We start from the raw sequence: 21,161 nt of genomic DNA, 5'->3' as shown, positions 1-21,161 counted from the left end.
AACGAGCTAGAAGGTACTAGAAAAAATTTCATCAAAGCTCTTTGATAGCTGTTTAATATATTTTTAATAACAGAAAAGGAGAGGCTCTCACTGGAGAAGAGCTGAAAAAAAATCTTCTGAGTACTACTTTGAAATAAGCAGAACCATCTAGCAGCACAGTATTTATATGAAACTAACTAAAGGATGTTAATATCTCTATAACCTGTATATTGGGGCCGTTCACTTATTTGTATTAATTCAATGTACTTTGTATTCTGTGCCTCATTTATTACATTCTGTGCCATATTTGCTGTGACTGCTGGGGAAGGGTTACCATAAAGTCAGAAGCAATGAAGATGGGTGCTCATCTAACAGGTGCTCCACTCCCTTTGTTCTTTGTATACACATATTCAAATCACATAAGGCAGGGGACAGGATAGGGCCTGTTAACTCATTGCTGATTTCCCTAGCAAATAAACCAGCAGCTGCAGGTCCAAGCCCTGGCTTAGCACTGAGAAGAAGGTGGGATTTGTGTGGGACGAGATGCTTTTGTGGAGCCCTTTAGCCAACTTCTTCTGGGACTTACAATGCAAAATATATTTTCTGCTTGTAGGTAAGAAACAGTATGAATTATGTTTGATTGTCACAGTGGAAATGTGGGGTTGGTTTTAAACTCCTAAATTTAAAGCTATTTCTGTTGTATTGTCAGCTGTTTTTTTTCAAGAAAGTAGCCTAAAAGCTTTTAATCAGATAGTGTCACCTTGTTTTGTGAGTGGAGCTATAAACTTTTAGCAACAAACAAAAATTAGTGCTATAAATAATTTCTATATAAAACACAGGTGTTGATTACATATATTGTCACATTTTATATATTAATATATAATTATGCATTCCTTTTAACAAGTAATGTTGGATGAGTTCTGAACCAAAGTTTATAGAGAGTGTTACAAATCTCTTTAAAAATGCACTATGTTGAAACACTGCTGATGCATTTTTGTTCAGTTCACTATGATGCCTTACACTGAATAGGGAAAATTTATATGTAATATTTAAATGTACTTGGTATTAAAACTATATTAAGCTTTCAATCAACTGAAGAATGTCTTCCCATTATTAGTACATTTGTTTGGTATCTGGGTGCAGTTTTCACAAGTATACACCTTGTTATCCATTCACTTGATAAAAAATAGATGTTCTATGCACTTTGACAGGAATATGGTCAAATGTTAGATAAACTTCCATTTCTAGAAACTCTTTATTTACACTCTTTCTGTACTTAAGTATGTTTGTAAATATCAACAAAGGGAATATATAATATTACAAATGTAGTACTACTCATTCATGTGTAAGGGCAATTTTTCTTTTATCTTTGTGAACTTCAAATACAGTCACCTGGTTTTCTTGATTTTGAGCTAAATACTTTGTCAAGAGTTTTGGCTTCGTAACAGTTGCAGTTTTATATGAAGATTATTGGATTTCTTCTTTAAATATTAAAACCGTGGTTGATAAAAACCACAGTGAATATGCACTTTATCTACATTACAACTTTACTGGACATTTTTTATTAGAATCCTACAACAGATACTGGTATGTGAGCAGAGTGCTTCAGAGTATGCGTTTGTTCACCAGGAAGTCTCACTGTATACCCTTACTCAGATATACGCCTTTCCTAGTATGGGAAATAGGCAGCTTGTACTTCCTATCATGACAAGAATCAGGTGCACTGGGAGCATGACACAAAACCCACCGAAGACATTGACATCCGAAGCTAAAATTAGGTCCAACAACAAAGCTCAGTGGAACTTGTTCCTGGGCAAAAAACCCAAACTGGGAAAGAGTATGCTCGAGTCTCTCTCCTGATATAAATGGGGTTATAGGAATTGCAGATGCTCAGATTATATCTGGGGGTCTTTTAATAAATGGACATATTTGCAAAAAGTGTAAAAAACTATTCCCACAGATCTAGTGACATTTTACGCCAAGTATCACGTTTCTGGAGAGCTGCAGAGCTAAATGAACACTGGTGAAAAGCAGTTGAGAATCCAAACTCACTTTGACAAGGAGATGTGCATGTTAAATTCAGAGAATGATAAAACCTCGCTAAGCAGGTTTTGGTTTATGCCATACACTCAAAAGTTATGTCATAGTTTTTTATTTAAACTAAAGCTGCAGCCCTTGTTTTATGTCAACAACGATTCTGTTGTGCTTGCTAATAATGGTGATAGCAATGAGATGGAAGCAAAGCACAGATCACTGAGCTCCAAATGGAGGTCATTTTGGTACAACCCTTGCAGTCATTACACAAAAACTACTTTTCAGAATGCCGTTGTCTTGGGAAAAGGTGTATTATGTTTAGAACGCTACAGAGATAGGCTTAAATTATATGGAATTTGTGCCTGATGAGAATGAAGTAAGAGTTTGGCACATTGGCTTGATTTCACTATTAACATTAATTCAAGGATTAGTCATAACAGTCTTCAGTTTTAATTAAAAAATCAAAATTAGTCTAATAACATAGAATCATGGAACCATTTAGGTTAGAAAAGACCCATAAGATCATCAAGTCCAACTGTAAACCTGGCACTGCCAAGTCCACCACTAAACCATGTCATTAAGCGCCACATCTACATATCTTTTAAATACCCCCAGGGATGGTGACTCAGTCACTTTCCTGGGCAGCCTGTTCCAGTGCTTGATAACTCTTTTGGTGAGGAAATAACCCTTTTGGTGAAGAATATTCCAGACTGCAAAAGATTTGATCTCTGTTAAAGCCAGAAGTATCCCCAGTACTGCTCCTGTAAAACCTTTGCCTTTGACAAAGCCCCATCATTTAACTACTCTGAGCTGCAGCCTGCCTTGCCCCTCACCTTACTGGCAATGGAGGAGCTCCTGCATGCTGATGGTGCTCCTCAAAATCACCCCAGCAAACCCAGAAGAAGAAACAAAAACGACAGTTGACCAAAGTTGCCTTCTGAACAGACCCTAGGGGAAAACAGGGTTTCTGCCCTCACCACCTCTGGTCTTTGTTAAAAGAATTTCCTTAACTGCAAACCAAAATGTCTTTCCAAGCTGTTACGTGGAGCTGATTCTCCCCATGAATCAAGTGGAACAAATTAAATTTACAGTTTATATTCCTACATTTTTTAACTGAGAAGAAATTAAGTTTTCCAGACACAATTCTCTTTTACTTACTGTACTGTGGTGGTACCTTCTACACTGGTGATCCCAGTTATCCTGGTGTTCATTAGACCTGCTTGGGTTTTGGTGATTTTCTGCATGAACAGATGTGAGAAATATTATTTGTTATACATATTTTATGATTACACTACAGCTGTTACTGGCTTCTTGTCCTACTGCACAATTGCTTATTGACAGCTAAGTAAACTCAAAAATTGAGCAATGTTATGCCTAAAGAATGAGGAAGGATATGGACAGTTCTTTTAATTGATCATTTACAAATCTCCCAGTGTTTAACAGATGTTTTTGACTTTATTCAAGGAGATTTAAAAATTGAAATGTATTCAGTGGGTTATATGAAATACCTTTCCAGCATTAAATATTTTGTGAGGGATTTTACTGAGGAATTTGTGTTGTAAGGTTCACGGGGGGGTGGGAATTTGCCTCTGAGAAATGTTACAACAACCAACAAAGCTGATTTCCCATTAACCAGAGTCTAGCAAGTCCCTAAGAGTTGTGCAGCATTAGAAAACAGTGCAGGAACAACAGGCCAAAATACTATTAAAAAGGGGTAGGGGAGGAGGCTTCAATTTGACAGGCTTCAGCCATTTCAGGTTTTTGTTCTAGAAAAAGTTAAGCATGTAAACATCTCTGTCCTGTGTACCCTCCACTTAAACTTCTCCTTAATTTTTCTACACACTTTCTCCTTTTTTGTCCCATTCTTCTCCCATCTCCGCTGATCCCCAACTGTCCTTTCCACCTCAGTGTCCATGCAACCTGAACTCCTCTGCCTGCTTCCTCTTTAGCCCCTGAGAAGGTGTGTTTGCCTGTCCTTCTGTCAAAGGATTTCACTGTGTTTATACACATCACCCCAATAGTGTTCTGCCACATTTTCCTTTGGCTTCCTTGCTACACCCTCAGAAACGCTGCAAGCTGTCTTCTCTAGTTGAGTATAGTATAGGTCAGCTTTATGAAAAGTGATGCCAGCCACAAAATTACTTTTTTGGGGGTAGACTTTGTAGCTGGCTTTTTTTGATAGTAAAACTCACTAGTTCCTGAAAGGACAGAATATGACCAGAGATTTCTTAGCAATAGGATTTTTTCCTGAAATAGAGTATTTCACAGATGGTTTTGTGGGCACCTTCAGCAGCACGGACAACATTGCTGTCTACCCACAAGCCAGGTGCCTCCCACACCATCTTTACTCTGCTACTTTTTATGCCCTTCCAGAGTACCTGTAACATTAATTACTGGCATTACATATTGCCGTGCTGCATGTTACCCCCACCCCCTTTTTGTGTCCCTACCCTGATCCCCAGTGACAGTTTCTTTTGCAGTTAGCTTAAGTGGCAAACAGCTGTGCAGTGAAATTTGAAGATTCTAACCCGAGACAGATACAGATACTGTATCATGCTACTGAATTGATATCTTTATCTTCTCCTGCTATATAACCTAGGAAATTAGACACAAATGAACCTTTAAAAATTTCTTTTTATCATAAAGACAAATGCTAGGAAGGTAGGAAATTTAAGAAACAGTGTTATCTCTGCCTCATATTAACCTTTAATAGCATGGTCACGTATTTTTCACATGTAGCTCCCTCTGCACCCCCCTTTCCAGGTAGACAGTATATGTACGTCAGCTCAGGAGTTACGTTTGTGTCTCAGAGTTTGGAAAGCATGTCAAGAATCATAGAATCATAGAATACCAGATTGGAGGAGACCTCAAGAATCATCTGGTCCAACCGAAGATGTTCGGTAGCAGGAAAAGAATGGATGGTGCATTGTGAAATCATTGCATGCTGCCCTGGGCAGTGCATTCTCTCTCTTAGTTTTCAGTGTGCTCTTATGCAGTGGTAGACAGATTACTTAAATCACATTTTTTATGTGTTCTCACTAATAAGAGGTTGCTTTTTCCCCAGGGTTTTGACTTAGCCCTTGCAGTGTGCTTTTCAGCAATATTGAGCACTCAGTGCTGAGCAATCAAACCTGCAACCGAAGTCAATAAGAGTTGCATCTTGAACATACTAAAATATGTATTTTGAAAAATCCAGACTTTAATATTTCAAATTGATCATCTAAAATGAGTGGGTAATTTTGCTGTTAATTCTCTCTTGTCTTAAATTCCTCATCTGTAAAGTCATATCGATTATAATGGTGTTGTGAAATCAATTCATTAACGTCAATGCATTACACCATTGCTTTACTTGTGAGTGCTGTTCATGTGGAAATCAATCACTGAGTCCTAAGAGTAAAGTTATAATAATGTTCTGTAAATCTGTCCCAGGCCAACACAATGAAAAAAGATTAAAATATATAATACAGGAAAGCTGATGATTAACTGAGCTGATGATTAACTGAGGAGTGGCCATTTTGCACCCTAACGGAGGCAGGATTCTTGGAGAACAGGATTAATCATATGGCTGAAAATTTTGCTTTTGTGCATATCAACAGCAAACCCTAATTCTGCGCTTTCCTAAAATTGGATTACTTGACTTCTGAAAACTTAGTAATGTTTCTTGAATTTAGTCTTATGGTACAGAGCAATCAGCAATAATAACTATATATGATTTTGATCAGCTGTATTCATGGAAGTGTTGCTTCTTACATTTTCAGGTGATTTCTCAGTATAGAAACTTTTCCCCAGCTAAACCAACCCAGAATAAAAATTCCTAGAAATTGAGTTTGCAATGCAAGACTGTTAGGCAGGATAAGATCTAGAAATCTGGAATATTATAAAAGGAAAATAATGCATATTTTCTCATTTTTGTCAAATTTTAAACAATAAGAGATCCTCTGCCCAGAAATTGCCAATATCCTTCCTTTGATTTTTTCATGTATTTTAAAACTGGAACTCTGTAGCTAGATCCAACTTCACCGAGGTGAATGAGTGTTTGCCCTTTTCTTACTTGAAATCTGTGTTATAATCATACAAAAAAGCGAAAGCTTTAACCTTGAGAGTTTTTTCTCTGTGAGAACTTCTCCTTTGAGTTTTCCAGGGTTTCCATTTGTGTTTTGAGTTTATTTATTTGTTTGTTCTTTCATTTTTATGCAGGTATTTGTTCTGCCTTAAAGTTGACAGTACCATCTCATACCATCCATGGTATTGCAGGGCAACCACTCCATCTTACTGTTGACTACAATTTCAACGCTACAGCTTCAGAAATCCAGATAATTTGGCTTTTTGAGAGGCCACAAAGTAATCCAAAATACTTGCTTGGCTCTGTAAATCAAACTGTAGTTCCAGACTTGGAATACCAGCACAAGTTTACCCTCATACCACCAAATGCATCTTTGATGATCAATCCATTGCATATCAGTGATGAGGGCAATTACATTGTAAAAGTCAATGTCCGTGGAAATGGGACAATAGCTGCCAGTCAAAAAATTCAAGTAGCTGTTGATGGTAAGTTAGTAAAATATAGTATCTTCATTTTGAAAATAAGATTGCAATAGTTTTGAAGTACTGGTTCTTAGTAGCCAATTACAATAGTGTATAATTTAATACATTCATACATGAATAAATACTAACAATTAAGTTACATTGTTTTCTACTGCTGTTGGAGGGAATGCTAAAGTATGTAATCTTTAAACAAAATTAATATATTGACTAATGTTTCTGGATCATAAGTAAAAAAAAAAATGAAGAGGTATAAAAACCAGTAATTAATAAGAAATTAGATGACCTTCTAAATAATAAGGTTTCATAAGGCTCAGCTCTGCTATCAATCATGAAGATGGATTAACTTTCAAATAGTCTTTTTCCCTGAACTACTGTAATTTATGGATTATATGGGGGAAGGCCTGTAACTTTTGTCCTTGGAATAATGAAGTGAATGACATCTTGACCTGACAAAGTTATAGGTGCCATTTAACTCCCATACCTATCCCAGTTTGTAGCCACCCTCACGACTGGATCGACAGTGTATTTCGGCGGTGCCCAGTGTCAGCAAAGCTGCAGGCAGCCACCTGAGTAAGTCACACACTGTGGGCAAGGTCATGCTTTGCAGTCTTTTCATTTCAGTGGCCACAGGGATCTGCTTATGAGGCAGGAGCTGGAGGCCATGGTATACCTGGCTGCAGTGTTTGTCCTATTACCAGTCATATAAACAGTCTAGTTTTATTTAAGAACTAGAACAATTCTTATAGACATCAGCTGAGAATATGGCCTTCTTTTTTCAACCTTTACCCAAATTTGATATATAAAATTTGAACTCCAAGTGCTTTCCAGAGAGGATGATGACTGCTATTTGTCACCTTGACAATGAAGACTGTAACATACTGGCTTGTCACTTTTACAACTCTTCGTATCTCTTTATTTTACAGTTCCTGTCACAAAGCCAATTGTACATACTGAACCGTCTTCAGGGGTAGTGGAGTATGTAGGGAATATTACCTTAAAATGTACTGTGGGTAAAGGTACAAGGGTAGTTTACCAGTGGATGAAAAATGGGAAGCCTCTCCATGACAGCCCTAATTACACCTTTTCATCAAACAATGCTACACTTCTAATTGTTCCTGTTGTAAAAGAAGACATTGGGAATTACAGCTGTCTGGTATCTAACCCTGTCAGTGCAATGGAAAGTGAGATAATTGCACCAACCATATATTGTGAGTATATGAAATATTCATAATTATCTTTGTATAAATAATCTGGCTGGAAAGAGTGCCTCTAACTATGGAAACTGGCAGAAAACAGTTGACGTTATATGTGAGCTTGCATTCAAAATGAGCTTGTTTGTAACAGCTCTAATTTATAACAGTATAATAAAAAGTGTTATGTAGTTGTGAAGGTAAGTCTGAACAGCAGAATTCAAATAGGAACTTCAGGAATTCCACAGTACAGACATCTTCAGATCTGGTGGAGATGTGACTGAAGTGAAAAAAAAATAATCAGATGGTTATACATGAAAATCTTGTTAAAAATGGAAACAGCAAACAGTATCAAAAAGCTAAGTACGGGAAGTACCAGGCTGAAGAACTGGTATCAGTGGTTTTCCTAGTGATTATTTTGAGTCCAGTTCTGTTTAATACTTTCATTGTGTGACATGACATGAGCATAAAGACTGGGAGTATCTCAATGAAGTTCACCTACAACATTAAACTGGGAGGACTGTATGACAGAGTAATAGAACCGATATGAAATTTTCTAGTCAAAAATAAATGGTCATGCACTTTTAGAGAATAAAAACTATGAACTTCTGCTCATAAGATGGAGATTGGTTGAGAAGTAAGCCTGGTGTGTAGCAAGCCTGGGTGACAGCTACCACAAGATGTCTGTGAGCTGGAAGTATGATTCAGGCATGAGAAAGACATGTAATTCTAGGGTGTGTTGGCAAAGTATTTCCAACAAGGAAATAATACTAATGGCACACAGAAGATGAGACCACATGTAGAATATTGCGTGCAGTTCCTGCACATCCCAGAGCAATGATCTCAAACTGTAAAGAAACAGAACAGAAAGGAATGGAGAAGACACCCCAGTCTGATTTAGCAAAATCAGAGTTGAAAGGAGTGTTTGCTTTACATGTCAAGTGGGAAACATGAGGGAGCAAGAAGAGTTGTGTAAAGACCAATGCTGGCATAAGAACAGACCATAAACTAGCCATATATTTTGACTGGAAATGATAGCAGAGAGAGACTAACTGTGAGTTAGTTGAGTTCATGAATTAAATGAGTTGGAAGAAACAAAAGATTGGTTTAATCAACATTCAACGATTATACTTTAAATCTTAGAAAAGGCACTCTCATTTTGTTCCCAGTGCCTCTGAGATTTGCAAGTAGCACATGCTACCTGTGTGACCTTGCCAGGCTCATGTCCTCAGGGGTCAAACTGCCCTTCTCAGAGGAGAGCTGAAATCAGATAGGTCAGGATCTACTTAGCCACCAGTTCTGTTCAGATATAACTAGTTTACCCACTGGCACAGTGTGGATGGCACAGTGCAAGGACTGGAACTGTATTCCTGTCGATCCAAGGGCTCTTGCTTTTGCCAGGGTCTGTCAACTGGCAGCTGGTAGACAGACCATGCCCTAGACTTGTTATGATAGCACTACTAGCATATTCAGTAACTACACCTCTTACTACGTCACATTTTCTTCCCATTTCATCTCTCATTAGTCATTTTGCTACTTATTTATTTTTAATTATAACTTAGAAGAATTGGATGAGGGGGTGGCTTGCATCTAAGGCGCGGGGGCGGGGGGGGGGGGTGGTGTCTATACACTCCACTAGAGAAGAGAAAAAGACTGCCTAAATTAGTAAAGACTATCAAGAACATTGTTAGACAAGAGCTGATCCCTTAGGTGCAGACACGTTAGACAGAGGAATCACGATAAAATGCTCTACAAGAAAATAACCAGCACTGATGGAGTTTTAACTTATCATTACCATAATAAAATCTAAAAAAAATTTTTAAAAAATTTTTAAAAATCAGCATATTCTTTCCTCAAAGTAGCACATTTTTAAATGCCTTTTGTACAGTCGCATCTCAACTCACTTAAGCGCTTAAAGTGCTAAGATGAAAGATGCATGTGTATGAATGCACTGCCTCTACTGCTTTTCTCACATTAATGAGCTATGAATGGGCCTTACACATCTCTCTCTTCAAAGAATACCTACACAAAACCTGGGGACACTGTATCCAGCACAACCTGACAGCCTTCTTACAATGCAATAAAATCAGGTCAGGCTAGAAACATATCTGCCACTCTTGCTACCTTTCCTACTTGCTCTTTTCATTTGTGGCACAGCCAACTGCTGGGTGTCTGGGACACTTGCACTGACAAGGTGTGTGCCCTTCAGTGTCAACTCTGGTACTGCTTTCTCCCTTCTCCCTCACTCAACTACATGTATTTTCCAGCAAATTTGAAAAATTTTTCAAAGTTCTAAACTGAAAATCTATTTTTGACCCATTGTTTAGCAGAACTTTAAAATCACAAAGTTTCTTCTGTGCCCACATTTCTGGAAATTTGCTGTTTGAGCGATTGTGATATACAACTCAAAAGATCTGTGTATATCAAAAACTTTCAGATTCAGTTTTTCTCCACATGTGGAAATAGTTACAAATATTAGTATTTTCAGAATGTACTTTTTTATTTCATCAGAACTGAGGGTTTGCTTTGTGCATAATTTGAAATTTATTAAAAAAAAAAAAAAAAAAAGAGATAAAACAATGCAATGCTGAAAAACTGCAGTACTTGCACCACTATCCGTATCCAAGTTAGTGATGGGAGTTAGGGTCTTACTTCCTGAGCTGTACGAAGTCACAATTCGGTGCAACCTCTGCCTGCAGTAGTAGTTTAGCTCCCAGCTCCCAACTGTCAATAACAATCCAGAACAGGCCCTGGGATCTCTATGTGCCATATGTCATTGCTGCGGGGGAGTTACTGGCAGTGATAAAAAAAAGGCCACTCACAGTAAATACCTGCCATCTGCTTGGAAACTGTAACAGGCTCATGGTAATAGGAACAATTGGAAATATTCCCACAGAGCAGTAAATTGTTAGTCAGAAAAGATGATTTATTATTTTACAAGTCATTTGGTTAACTGGCGTTATTGAGACTAGATGCAGATTTCTGTTCAGAATGATACTGGAAAGGAGAAGTAAAGCTGAGGGATCCATGAAGGCTGTCACCATGTTTTTATACTGAGAATCAAAAGTGTTTTGTTCTTCATTTCTTATTAATACTATACTGCTTCTCCATTAGCTATAATGATAATGCACCCCAGAACATGGCTATTGCAGTAGCATGACCCAGAAACAAATTACTTCAAGACTGGAAGAAGCTGGTGTCATGGAGGCTGCAGCAGAAACTGTTGTACTGTGCTGATGGAGTTGAATTTAACAGACTAAGTGGGGTTTCCTTTCTTGGGACTTCCCAAAGCTAGAATATATTTAGTCCTAGAGAGGAAATGGTTAATTACCTGCTTTTCAGAATCGTCCTTGAAGCTGTGTATATCCCTCAGCTACCCAGTGTTTTAGGGATCTTCATGATCTACGCAATGCCCAGAAGAGGCAAAAGACTGATCCAGGAGAAGCAGAAGGGTTACCCTATGCTTGTGTTGACCTCATCAAGGAATCCCACTTTTCATACCTCACCAAGATTTGACTATTTCTTACAAAAACCTTTCTTTGTTTTTTTCAAACATACTTCCCCAGTCAGTGTGCATCAGGATTTTTATAATGGTTTCTTTCAATTGCAGCTTTCATACAAAAGTGTAGTTACATTGTTGGTGTTACTCGTCTATGCTGCTCTGTTATGATACTGATAAAAAAAGCAAAACTCTGTTCTGATTTTTTGCAGACTGTGGCAAATCTCCCACTATAGTGAGGAGGCACAGAGACCAGTCAGCTATTCTTACTATTCATCTCTGTTTATGTATATCAAAGGTTATATTATTACTGAAAATAAAAGCTAATTCTTCTAAGAGAGGAGAATTGGACAGGAGAACTACCGATTTTCTCTGTAAAGTAAAAAAGTGTATTCCTACCTATAAATAGAGTGTGAAGGGTTTACTTTCATTTATGAAAAAGTCAAAGTTCGGTACATCCCTCTCCTTTCCCATATGAAAAAAGGGAAATAAATACCTATAACAGGCAAGTCCCCGTGAGAGACTGGTGTTGTGGGAGGACTCCTCTTCCGCAGAAACATGCAGCCTGAGTAAGGTCAGCCAAGCCAAATTAGTGGTGATAGGTCTGCAGTTCCCAGAAATGCACATTACAGGGTCATCTGGCTCTTGGAATCAGTAAAGCAAATGACTTGGGAACTGCAGAGCCTGTGAAGAAGCAGCCCAGCATCTAAAGTTTTAAAAATGCCTTGATTCTTCAGAGTGGCCCTTGCGATGTAGGTGGGAGCAGTGCTAATTAATTCTGAAGTGGATCTGTATTGCATTTCCCAAGTAAATATTATGCATGATGTTGGGCCTTCCTTAAAATGAGACTGCAGAAAGCTTACTGCTAAGAACTAAGTGGAGAAAATAAAAAGTTTGGGTTTACATAGTGAAATATGGGCATTTGGTTAAAAGTGGGTTAAACTGAGGTCATGGTGTGACAGTCTACATTCTCTCATCTAAGCCTTCACAAATAGAGAAAAAAGCCCAGAGGCACACACAAAATGGCCTGTTTTGTGCTGCATGCTGTTTGCTTATGTGTTCTTGAAGAATAAATCAGTCTCATAAAAAAAGACAGACAATAAATACGTGTGCATGTTAGAGGAAGGTCTAATGTCAGCCTGAATTTCCTGATGAGATAAAGTCTGAAATGTGCCAGTGTGCCAATTAATGTAGCAAGGAATTCCACATTCAAACCCAGCTACATTATCTTAATGCTTCCAGATAACCATGGGAAGGTGGAAATACTGCTTGATTACACTGTCTACAGTGGGCATAATATTGACTTATCTGCCTTTTTGCTATGCCATTCTGTGTGAGGAACTTGTCAGCAGCTTTAGTCAACTTTAGGGACCTTGCTAAAAAGATGTTCTGCATATTTTCTTCTTTTGGCTTCTCTCAATATTAGTTCTGTGCTTTTTTTATTATGCATGTAAGCCCTTAGGGAATTAGCAATGTTAAAATGATTAGTTCTTTTGACTGGAAAAAAGTAATTTAATAAGGCACATTTTGATTATTATATTATCTACATTAATTTATATATTTAGATCCCTGTAAAAATATATTTTAACATGTAAACATATAAAAACACCATGATCTGAAATGATCTATTAAAATGGCATGGGAAATAGTCTTATCATATTTAAATATATTGCTTCCTTTCCCATTTTCCTATGACAATTACCCTAAAAATACTTAGCTGCTCCGTTTTCTGAGTAATGGACATATGACTATTGGACAATATATGCCTCTTCTGAATATAATTAGAAGAACACGGCTTTCTTTCAGCACAAGGGCTGACTGTTGAAAGAAACACTAATGTTGAAATAATTGAAGCCTAATAAAGTGAGGGGAAGGTTAAAGTTTATTTTAGCAGTCATTTATGGAAAACTTTTTCTGAAGTTATCTAAGCAAGCCCCACTCTATATTATACCTGTAGGATAGTTCCCCAAATAATTATTATGCTACAAAGTATTACAGTGACTGTTTATGTATTTCAAGGCTAATTTGTTCACTTTTAAATGTGCAGAGAAATTACTTATGCCAGCAAGTTTGGCATTTGTGTAGAAAGGGTCATATATGCCCCTGAAGAAGACCTGCTCTTCACAGCTTTTACAACTGTTTTCAGTTTCATTCTTTTTATTGTACTGAACAATACATAGACCTGTGCATTTTCCCTAAACAGCAATTAGATCAGTATTAAATGGGTGTAGTTTGAGATAAACCTAGTACAGATCAAGTTACTGAACTGAAAGCCTTTTAATTGAAATGATTGAGTCCAATACCAGCCATTCTAAAGGTTAGTCTAACTTGAAAATTCTGAGTTTTAAGATACACTTCTATTTAAAGTTTCATTATATAATTTGATTTTAATTTTTCCACTGTGGGTTTGGTTTTTTTTCAACGCAGATGGACCTTATGGACTTAGAGTTAAATCAGATAAAGGTCTGAATATAGGAGCAGTGTTTACAGTTGACATGGGGGAAGTTATATTGTTCGACTGCTCAGCAGATTCAAATCCACCAAATACTTACTCGTGGATTCAAAGGGCTAACAATACCACTTATGTAATTGAATATGGACCCCATCTGGAAGTTATATCTGATAAAGTGGCCCAGAAGACAATAGATTACATGTGCCGTGCTTTCAACAATGTGACTGGAAAACGAGATGAAACTCACTTCACAGTCGTCGTTACTTCTGTAGGTAAGAACATTAATTCATTGCTGTAACTAATGTCTGAGCAGAGTGTCAGCCCCAGAAAAAGGAAATAATTCTTAGAGAGAGGGTATGTATCAGAAGTGAGGTCTTGCTAACAAAGTAGCAAAGGGGATTTTGGCCATTCAGTGGGATCTGGATTTTACTCGCAGCATGACATGGCTTGGGACAAGACCAACTAGCTGCTGAAGTTTTGTAGGAGTTTGACACTGAAATATATTTGGCCATTTGGAACTTTATCCCTTGAGTAGAAAAACTTCCTCAGTAGTCAAACATCATCATGACCAAGTAACATGACAGAATTATATGTCTCTTACGCTGTTTCTTACTTTTTTTCCTTTAAAAATGATAAAGATGAATGGAGAGAATGATGCAGAAGTCTGCTCAATGCCAAGATGAGCCTTTCCTCCCAAGGGCAGATTTTGTCCAAGGCTCTGTGTTCCACAGCTTTCAGGAGCTATGAGCCCTGGGGCCACCAGGTGACCAGTACATGGGATAGTTTCAAGCATGCATCACTGACTAAAATAACCAGGCATAGACTCACAGCAATTAAGGTCTTTAATATTTTTCCAGTGTGGTTAGGTATTATAAGAACCTTTGAGTATATAATAATAATGTGAAGTGTGATGATGAATGGTTTGAATGGTTTTATTACAATCTGATTGTAAAAATTATTTCACTGTCTTTATTTATGAACCTATAGATTGATTGCTAGGTTCTGCTGAATGCACACCTTTATTTCTCATATATTATAACCTCAGTTCCTGTATCAGATTGTGTTAAACAGCAACAAAGCAGTTTTTCAGAAAATCTCCAGAAGCATACAGAAAAGAAAAAGATATTGAGGAATTCTGATACCTCTTATTAATAAAGATCAATACAAGTATTTTCAGATAAGAAATGTGTGCTATTAATGTTCAACAAAATAGACTAGAACGCCTTTTAGATAAGTTAACAAAGCAGTTTTGCTTGTGCAGAACAAAGAGCTCAGCCATTTGTTAGTCAGGTAAACAAGGAGAGCAGATGTCCAACATTCAGGCTGACTTATGGATTCATCACAAATCCATGGCTTTCACTATGCTGGAAGATGGATTGCAATTTTACAGTGAGAATACTGCACTTTTAAACTAAACACTGTGATTAGTGGCGAAAAAATGCAACCTGAGCTATGCGTCAGTAGAAATACACACAACATTTCTTCAGGAAGTTCATGTAAGCTATGATATATATGTGAATATTCATCAATAAGTGTTAAGACATTCAGCTGAGATTTCCTTTCAAAGGCCCAAAAGAAGGGAAAACTCCACAGCTTTATGTTTAGTTGCACTTAAAATCATAGATTTCCCGATTACAAATATTTTGCCTAAATAAAGCTTTTTAAAACATTTTATTGTGTGTATTTAAAAAATAAAAAATCCGTTCCCTCTTCATAGCCATTTTCTTGATATTTATTCAGATAGCAGTAAATCCAGACATCGAGCCTACACTTTGCAATGCAGCACTGATTGAATCTAAGTATGAATTCACACATGAGGCTAAACCTCAGAGATCCTGCTCAGGATAAATTCTGGTTGAAACTGATTAAACATAGTAAGCAAAGACTATGAATATTATTCCATATCCCTTCTCCCTGTCCCCACAGTCCTAGATACAGAGCCTGGACTGTGCCTTTCAAAATACTGGAAACCCCATTTTCAGCAGCTACAGGAACTCTGATATCTCAGAAGACCTTACACAACTTCCCCACTTAAGGGACTGAAACTTACCTATATGGTGCTATAAACAGCTGCCTAATTAATAATAAAAATCACCAAGAAAACAATTGTATCAATAAGTTACAATTATATCAATAATTACCCTAAAGTGTCACACAGTTTTAGCCAAGACTAGTTAGATTTTAAAATAAGAGGAGGTATTTCATTATGTACACAAGTCATTGTGTAATTTCTCAAGCTGAGTTAACTTGAGTGTGTTAAATGCATGCAAAGAGCACATCTTTGTTTTCTGCACTGGTAGGCCTGTGTAGACAATATTTATTGAGTATAAATTTGAAACCATTTGTTTTAAAGGACATTTTTCGGGACTCAGCTGATGCTCCACCATTTGTTGGTGTTTTTTTCTGCGGAAAGCAGTTGAAGGAGTATGAAAGAAATATGGTGAACTTGCAGCGATTTATTTTCCCATATCTTCAAGATGCATCTGGTTTGAAATCCACATATTAGATCTTTGTGATAATCACTGCACATGCAGCCAGCACAGTGTCAGAGGTGTAAGTAGATGTAAGCAATGCTAGCTCTCTGCACAGGATTTCATCAAAGTACTGGAAACACATCCAGCTAAATAATACACATTTGAATTGTATTAATAAAGCTGGCATTGACAAATATGCAGCCTTAATTTACCTGTATGGATTATGGTGTGGCCTTTAATTACATGAATTCTGCACAATTCAGAGCAAAAGGAGGAAATTAAGGGTGTACAAGGAGCTATGCCTGGCATTTCCTAACTTTCACATTCCTGTCTTTGCAAATTCTATGCAGATGTTTTCCACATACTCTCATGTATGTAATTATATATGTATTGTGTTTGTTCTGTATCAGTAAATCCCACTGGAAAACTGCTGCTAATGCACAGTGAAAGATCTGAGCAAAGGAAAAAAATACTTTGGAATATATTTAGACATGAATACAAACAAACATAATCTATTGGCTTCTGATGGGATTTGATAAGCAACCAGACTGTCAGTGATCTTTAGAAAAAATACAGCAGTTCATTTATCCCCTCCTACTCTATAGCTCCTACAGCTGGGAGGATTTCCCTCCCATCTAGCACAAACTAGAATATTAGAAATTAGAATATTCATCTACTTTTTTGTGATGTTGTAATTCATGGATTATGTTTACTGACCTTCATTTAGCTCTAGGTACCAATCTGTTCTGGACTCATTTCTGATATGCATATCATTGTTTTTCCAGTTCACAAGATTTATGACAAAAAAAAAAATATTACCAATTCACAAGAACCCAGATTTTGTATCTATTTTGGATCTCTGTGCAGGTTTACTATCTTCAGATGAATTTCAGAAGATGCATTTTTCAGTGTCATTGTAGCACATTGTACAGAACAAGAGACTAAATACAGTGCTTACCTTCTTTGTCACAGGACTGGAAAAGCTGGCCCAGAAAGGAAAATCTTTGTCATCTCTTGCAGTAATAACAGGAATTTCATTATTTTTGATCCTAGCTATGACCTTTTTATTCATATGGAAAAGATATCAGCCACATAAAGGTATGTAAAAGTTAAGCATGCTCCAGCTTATCTTTTGGACCATCAGAGCAAGAAGAATGATTTTTCTTTTTTTTTCTTCTTTTCAGTGATACAACAGAAGCTGCGGAGCAGGTACAAAAATAAATCAGTCTTAGGTCTTGCAGTTCTTTCCATCAAGAGAATTGCATTTTATTATATTAATTTTCTTTCCTTGGCTTATGACATCAAACTGAAGAACATGTTTATTTTTTCTAGACCAGGGGCTGATTACAGGAAGGCACAGACATTTTCAGGTAATGCTAATGAAAGAAACATGAGCATAAGCTCAAAATCCATACCTGCAAAAAACTACCATCTTCACATACAAAAAGTAATAAGGAAATGAAGGGAAGTGCGTTTTTAACTTGAGTTGCACACCTACCTCTATGTTAGCTTACTTAAAACCAAAACGACAATGGGTCAGTGTAGGCTTAGTTCATGCCTGGAGTTCACAGCAGTATATACCTGTTGGCTTGAATTCCACCTGTTAACATGGGTAAAAAATCATCTGCATTCTGCTGTTCTCACCAATATGAAATAAATCAATGGTATTACGGTATAGCAGTGAGAGGTGATACGTCATGGGAGGATCACACTTCTAAACCAATCAGTACCAAAATTGTGAGATGTTAATATGACATCTCAGTATATATATTTTAGCCTCTACCACACTCTGTACTACCTTTCTGTATGTCATCAGCACCCAATGTGTTTTTGTCACTGCCTCTTTTCCCTCCACAATCCTTCCCACATCATCCTGGGCATGAGAGGCTGGAGACCAGCGATCCTTTGGAAGGGTAGCACTTTTGTTCCCATCCCTTTCTACCAAAGCAGGCATAAGCTGCTACATGTGAGAGGATAGAGAAGTATACGAAGCTTAAGAAGGTACGAAATTCACTTCAGCACAGAGGTTAATTCACCCCTGAAAGTGGTGTCAGAGGAGAGACTCTCAGCATTGTCTTTAGTGCTGCAGCCTTTGTTCTGGAATGATACTCAGGTTAAAACCAAGAGTCTCAGATCTGGACAGTGGAAGGGTAGAGAAAGACTCCCACCCTAACTACAAGTTGTATCTGAAGCCCCAGATACAATCTGTCAACTGGTTTAATAATGTGTCACCCATTAGTATCATGTTTCCTTTTTTTATTCTCAGCATTATAAAAGATTCAGGGGGTACTGCCGCACTACAGTGTAGATGTGCTGAGCTTATGGACTGGGCCTCCTTTCTATGGGAAATGAAAGTAAATTGGTCTGTTTAGCCTTCCAGCAAAAAGAGTTCCAGTGGCCCTATCAAAACTGTTATTGAGGTTAGCGAGAGGCTCCTCACTTGGTCCAAGGTGTTGGAGATAGCCAAGCACTGTGCACACTGGCTATGCAGCTGCCCTGCCTCACTCCACACCCACTTAGGAGCTTGACAGGGAAAAGGTTTAAAGCAGATCAAACAACCAATATTCAGATATTTTAAAAATTAGGCCAAATTAGTTTGCCAGTCATTATTTTCCAAGTTCATTTTCTGTCTCAATACCTTTTTTCATATTTGTTTGTTCTAACTTTAGGACATGAAAGTGCTTTGGATGATTTTGGGATATATGAATTTGTCGCTATTCCTGATCTTGCCAGTGGTTCTAGGGTATGTGATTTTACATCATAAACAGATGGTTTCTTTTCCATTTCTTAAGGTATGCTAAATACCTGTACCAGAATCCTTCTCTCAGTTTGCTTCTGTTTCTTTTTACAGATGTCTATATGACACCATATTCATGGCTATTGTTTACCCAGTACTTGCTCTTTCTTTACTGTGTTGTTATCTCAGTACTTGTATCAACATGGTGCAACAAGAAACAAATCAAGCTCTAAAGACAACAGTCTCAGCTCAGCTGCCCTACATTAAAACAATATTAGTAGCAATGGATAGATGAGTAGCACTGAACCACTTTTGTCACACAAGCAAATTAACTATTGTGATGCTATTTTCTCCATTGGCCCCAATATTGCTGCCCATGCAGCATACAACTTTGGCAGTGCAGAAAAGTCTCAGGGGGGCATTTAAAACTTTCATTGAAAAAATATGCAAAAAATCTCAGCTATATTTCCAAGAATTATTTTGTTAGCTTCATATATGGTGAGGAAGAGCTTACACACAGGAATTTCTCTAGCAGAAAGAATCCTACTACATATGCTACTTCACTGTGGCTTTGCTGACATTACTATATAGCAGTTGGAGATCATTCTGATGTGGTGTAAAAGGACAAAGAAAAAATGAGAAATAAGGACATAAAATGTAGGGACAACAGACTCAAACTGGGAGGAAGTAGAAGACACTCCCTTTGCTAGGGAAAATTACTGGCAATGCAATCTTGTACCTTTGGACAGCATCAGTATGGTCAGGCAAGGGAGAGCTCTTGAAATGTGATCACACAGGGTCACATCAACAGTCACACCTTTTTTGTTACTATGATTAGTTCTCATAATACATTATGTATTAGCAAAAACCAGTCATAGATTAATAAACACTTTGCTGGGGTTAAATGATTGAAATAGACATTTCTGGGGCTAGAGTGTTATCATAAAAGTTAGTGGAGAGGACAGACTTTTAGAGCAGCAGAGATATAAGGCTTTTAGAAAACAGAGCAGCCAAACTGTATGTGTGAAATTTTGTGACCATAGGAGGCTTATTAAGTACAGAGATCACACCCTAAATCATCACAGCCTTAGTTACACTATGATATCGCTTAGGCTGATCATATCACGAAGTTACATCCTTGCAGAAGTGGGGCCTTAGTAGGTCAGGAGGGAGAGAGGTGACAAGGACAACAGAATGGATGTACAGCAATGAAATGTATTCTAATTTCCAGTACCATTTCAAGAAACAGGAGAAACTTCACTGGTTTATGTTCAGCTACTCAGATTTATGGCATTGACGATAAAGTCAACATTTGATCCACTGATTCATATAATTAGTTAGCAAAAAAAGGGAATAATAAGAAAGTAGAGATAATTAACTGGCGGTTGAGTATAGACAGAAAGACTGAGAATTCCTTATGGATGTGGAGACTGGGTGTTTTGTTGACATAAGAGCAGATTTATATACTTAACATTGAACAATTTCAGTATTATTTAATTTATGGAAATGTCTTGCAATTCCCTCTCTTTGACATGCAGGTGAGAGTTTTATGCTGAACCCTTTCTGTGAATATTTTCTCCTTTTTTACTATCTATTCTTCTGCTTCTCTCTTTATCAAATGTTCCTTCTTTGACCTGTGGTACACTAATATAAAATACTTGCTATATTAGATGCAACAGCTGCATCCTAGATCTTCCAAGATCCTAACTGAATTTAAAAATATTGCTTGTCTTACTACAAATGTGATGAAAACTTACTCAGTGACATGTAAACTAATAGAGATGAATTGTTAAATCCAAACACAAGTCATTGATAGGGAAAAGTTTAAAAAATGAGAAGTTACATGATCCATTTAATTTCCATTGAATGTTTTCCCACTTGTACTCACAGTAGGAATACTCTTTGCTACTTTTAGGTTTCAAGTCAAACTGTTGCTGGCTCAGACTTTGTGCCCTGCCAGGATATACTTAGTACAGTTTATGAAGTTATTCAGCATATTCCTGAGCAGCCACAACAGGATCATCAACAGTAAGTTAAAGCTTGTCTGTGCTCATGTGGTAGCTCAAAGGCACTTTTGCATCCAGAAAATTTGCATTTTGGTACCTGGCGTTTGAATTGAGCGAGCGAGAGGGGGAAGGAAGGAAAACAAGTATAAGCTACATCAGTTCCTCCACCGTTTCCTATGCAATCCCCCATTTTTCCTCAATACTCCAGTCTGTTGTTTCATCATGACAGTTTTGTCTAAGTGTGA

At 37.4% G+C, this 21,161-nt stretch overlaps 1 protein-coding gene across 1 annotated transcript; it reads left to right on the top strand.

Annotated features, from left to right (window-relative positions):
* The first annotated feature begins 522 nt into the window (after positions 1–522).
* HEPACAM2 (HEPACAM family member 2) lies at positions 523–20,942 on the top strand. Its single transcript, XM_074897992.1, has 9 exons — positions 523–592; positions 6,211–6,561; positions 7,482–7,766; positions 13,675–13,971; positions 17,146–17,271; positions 17,358–17,382; positions 17,506–17,543; positions 18,843–18,916; positions 20,826–20,942. Exons 1-9 carry the CDS (start codon positions 523–525, stop codon positions 20,940–20,942), a joined length of 1,383 nt encoding a protein of 460 aa, XP_074754093.1.
* Positions 20,943–21,161: the final 219 nt, after the last annotated feature.

The sequence above is a fragment of the Athene noctua genome, chromosome 2, assembly GCF_965140245.1.
Source record: "Athene noctua chromosome 2, bAthNoc1.hap1.1, whole genome shotgun sequence".
Taxonomy (NCBI): Eukaryota; Metazoa; Chordata; class Aves; order Strigiformes; family Strigidae; genus Athene; species Athene noctua.
Note: the sequence above shows the minus strand (reverse complement) of the source record. Positions and strands in the feature narration are given on the sequence as shown.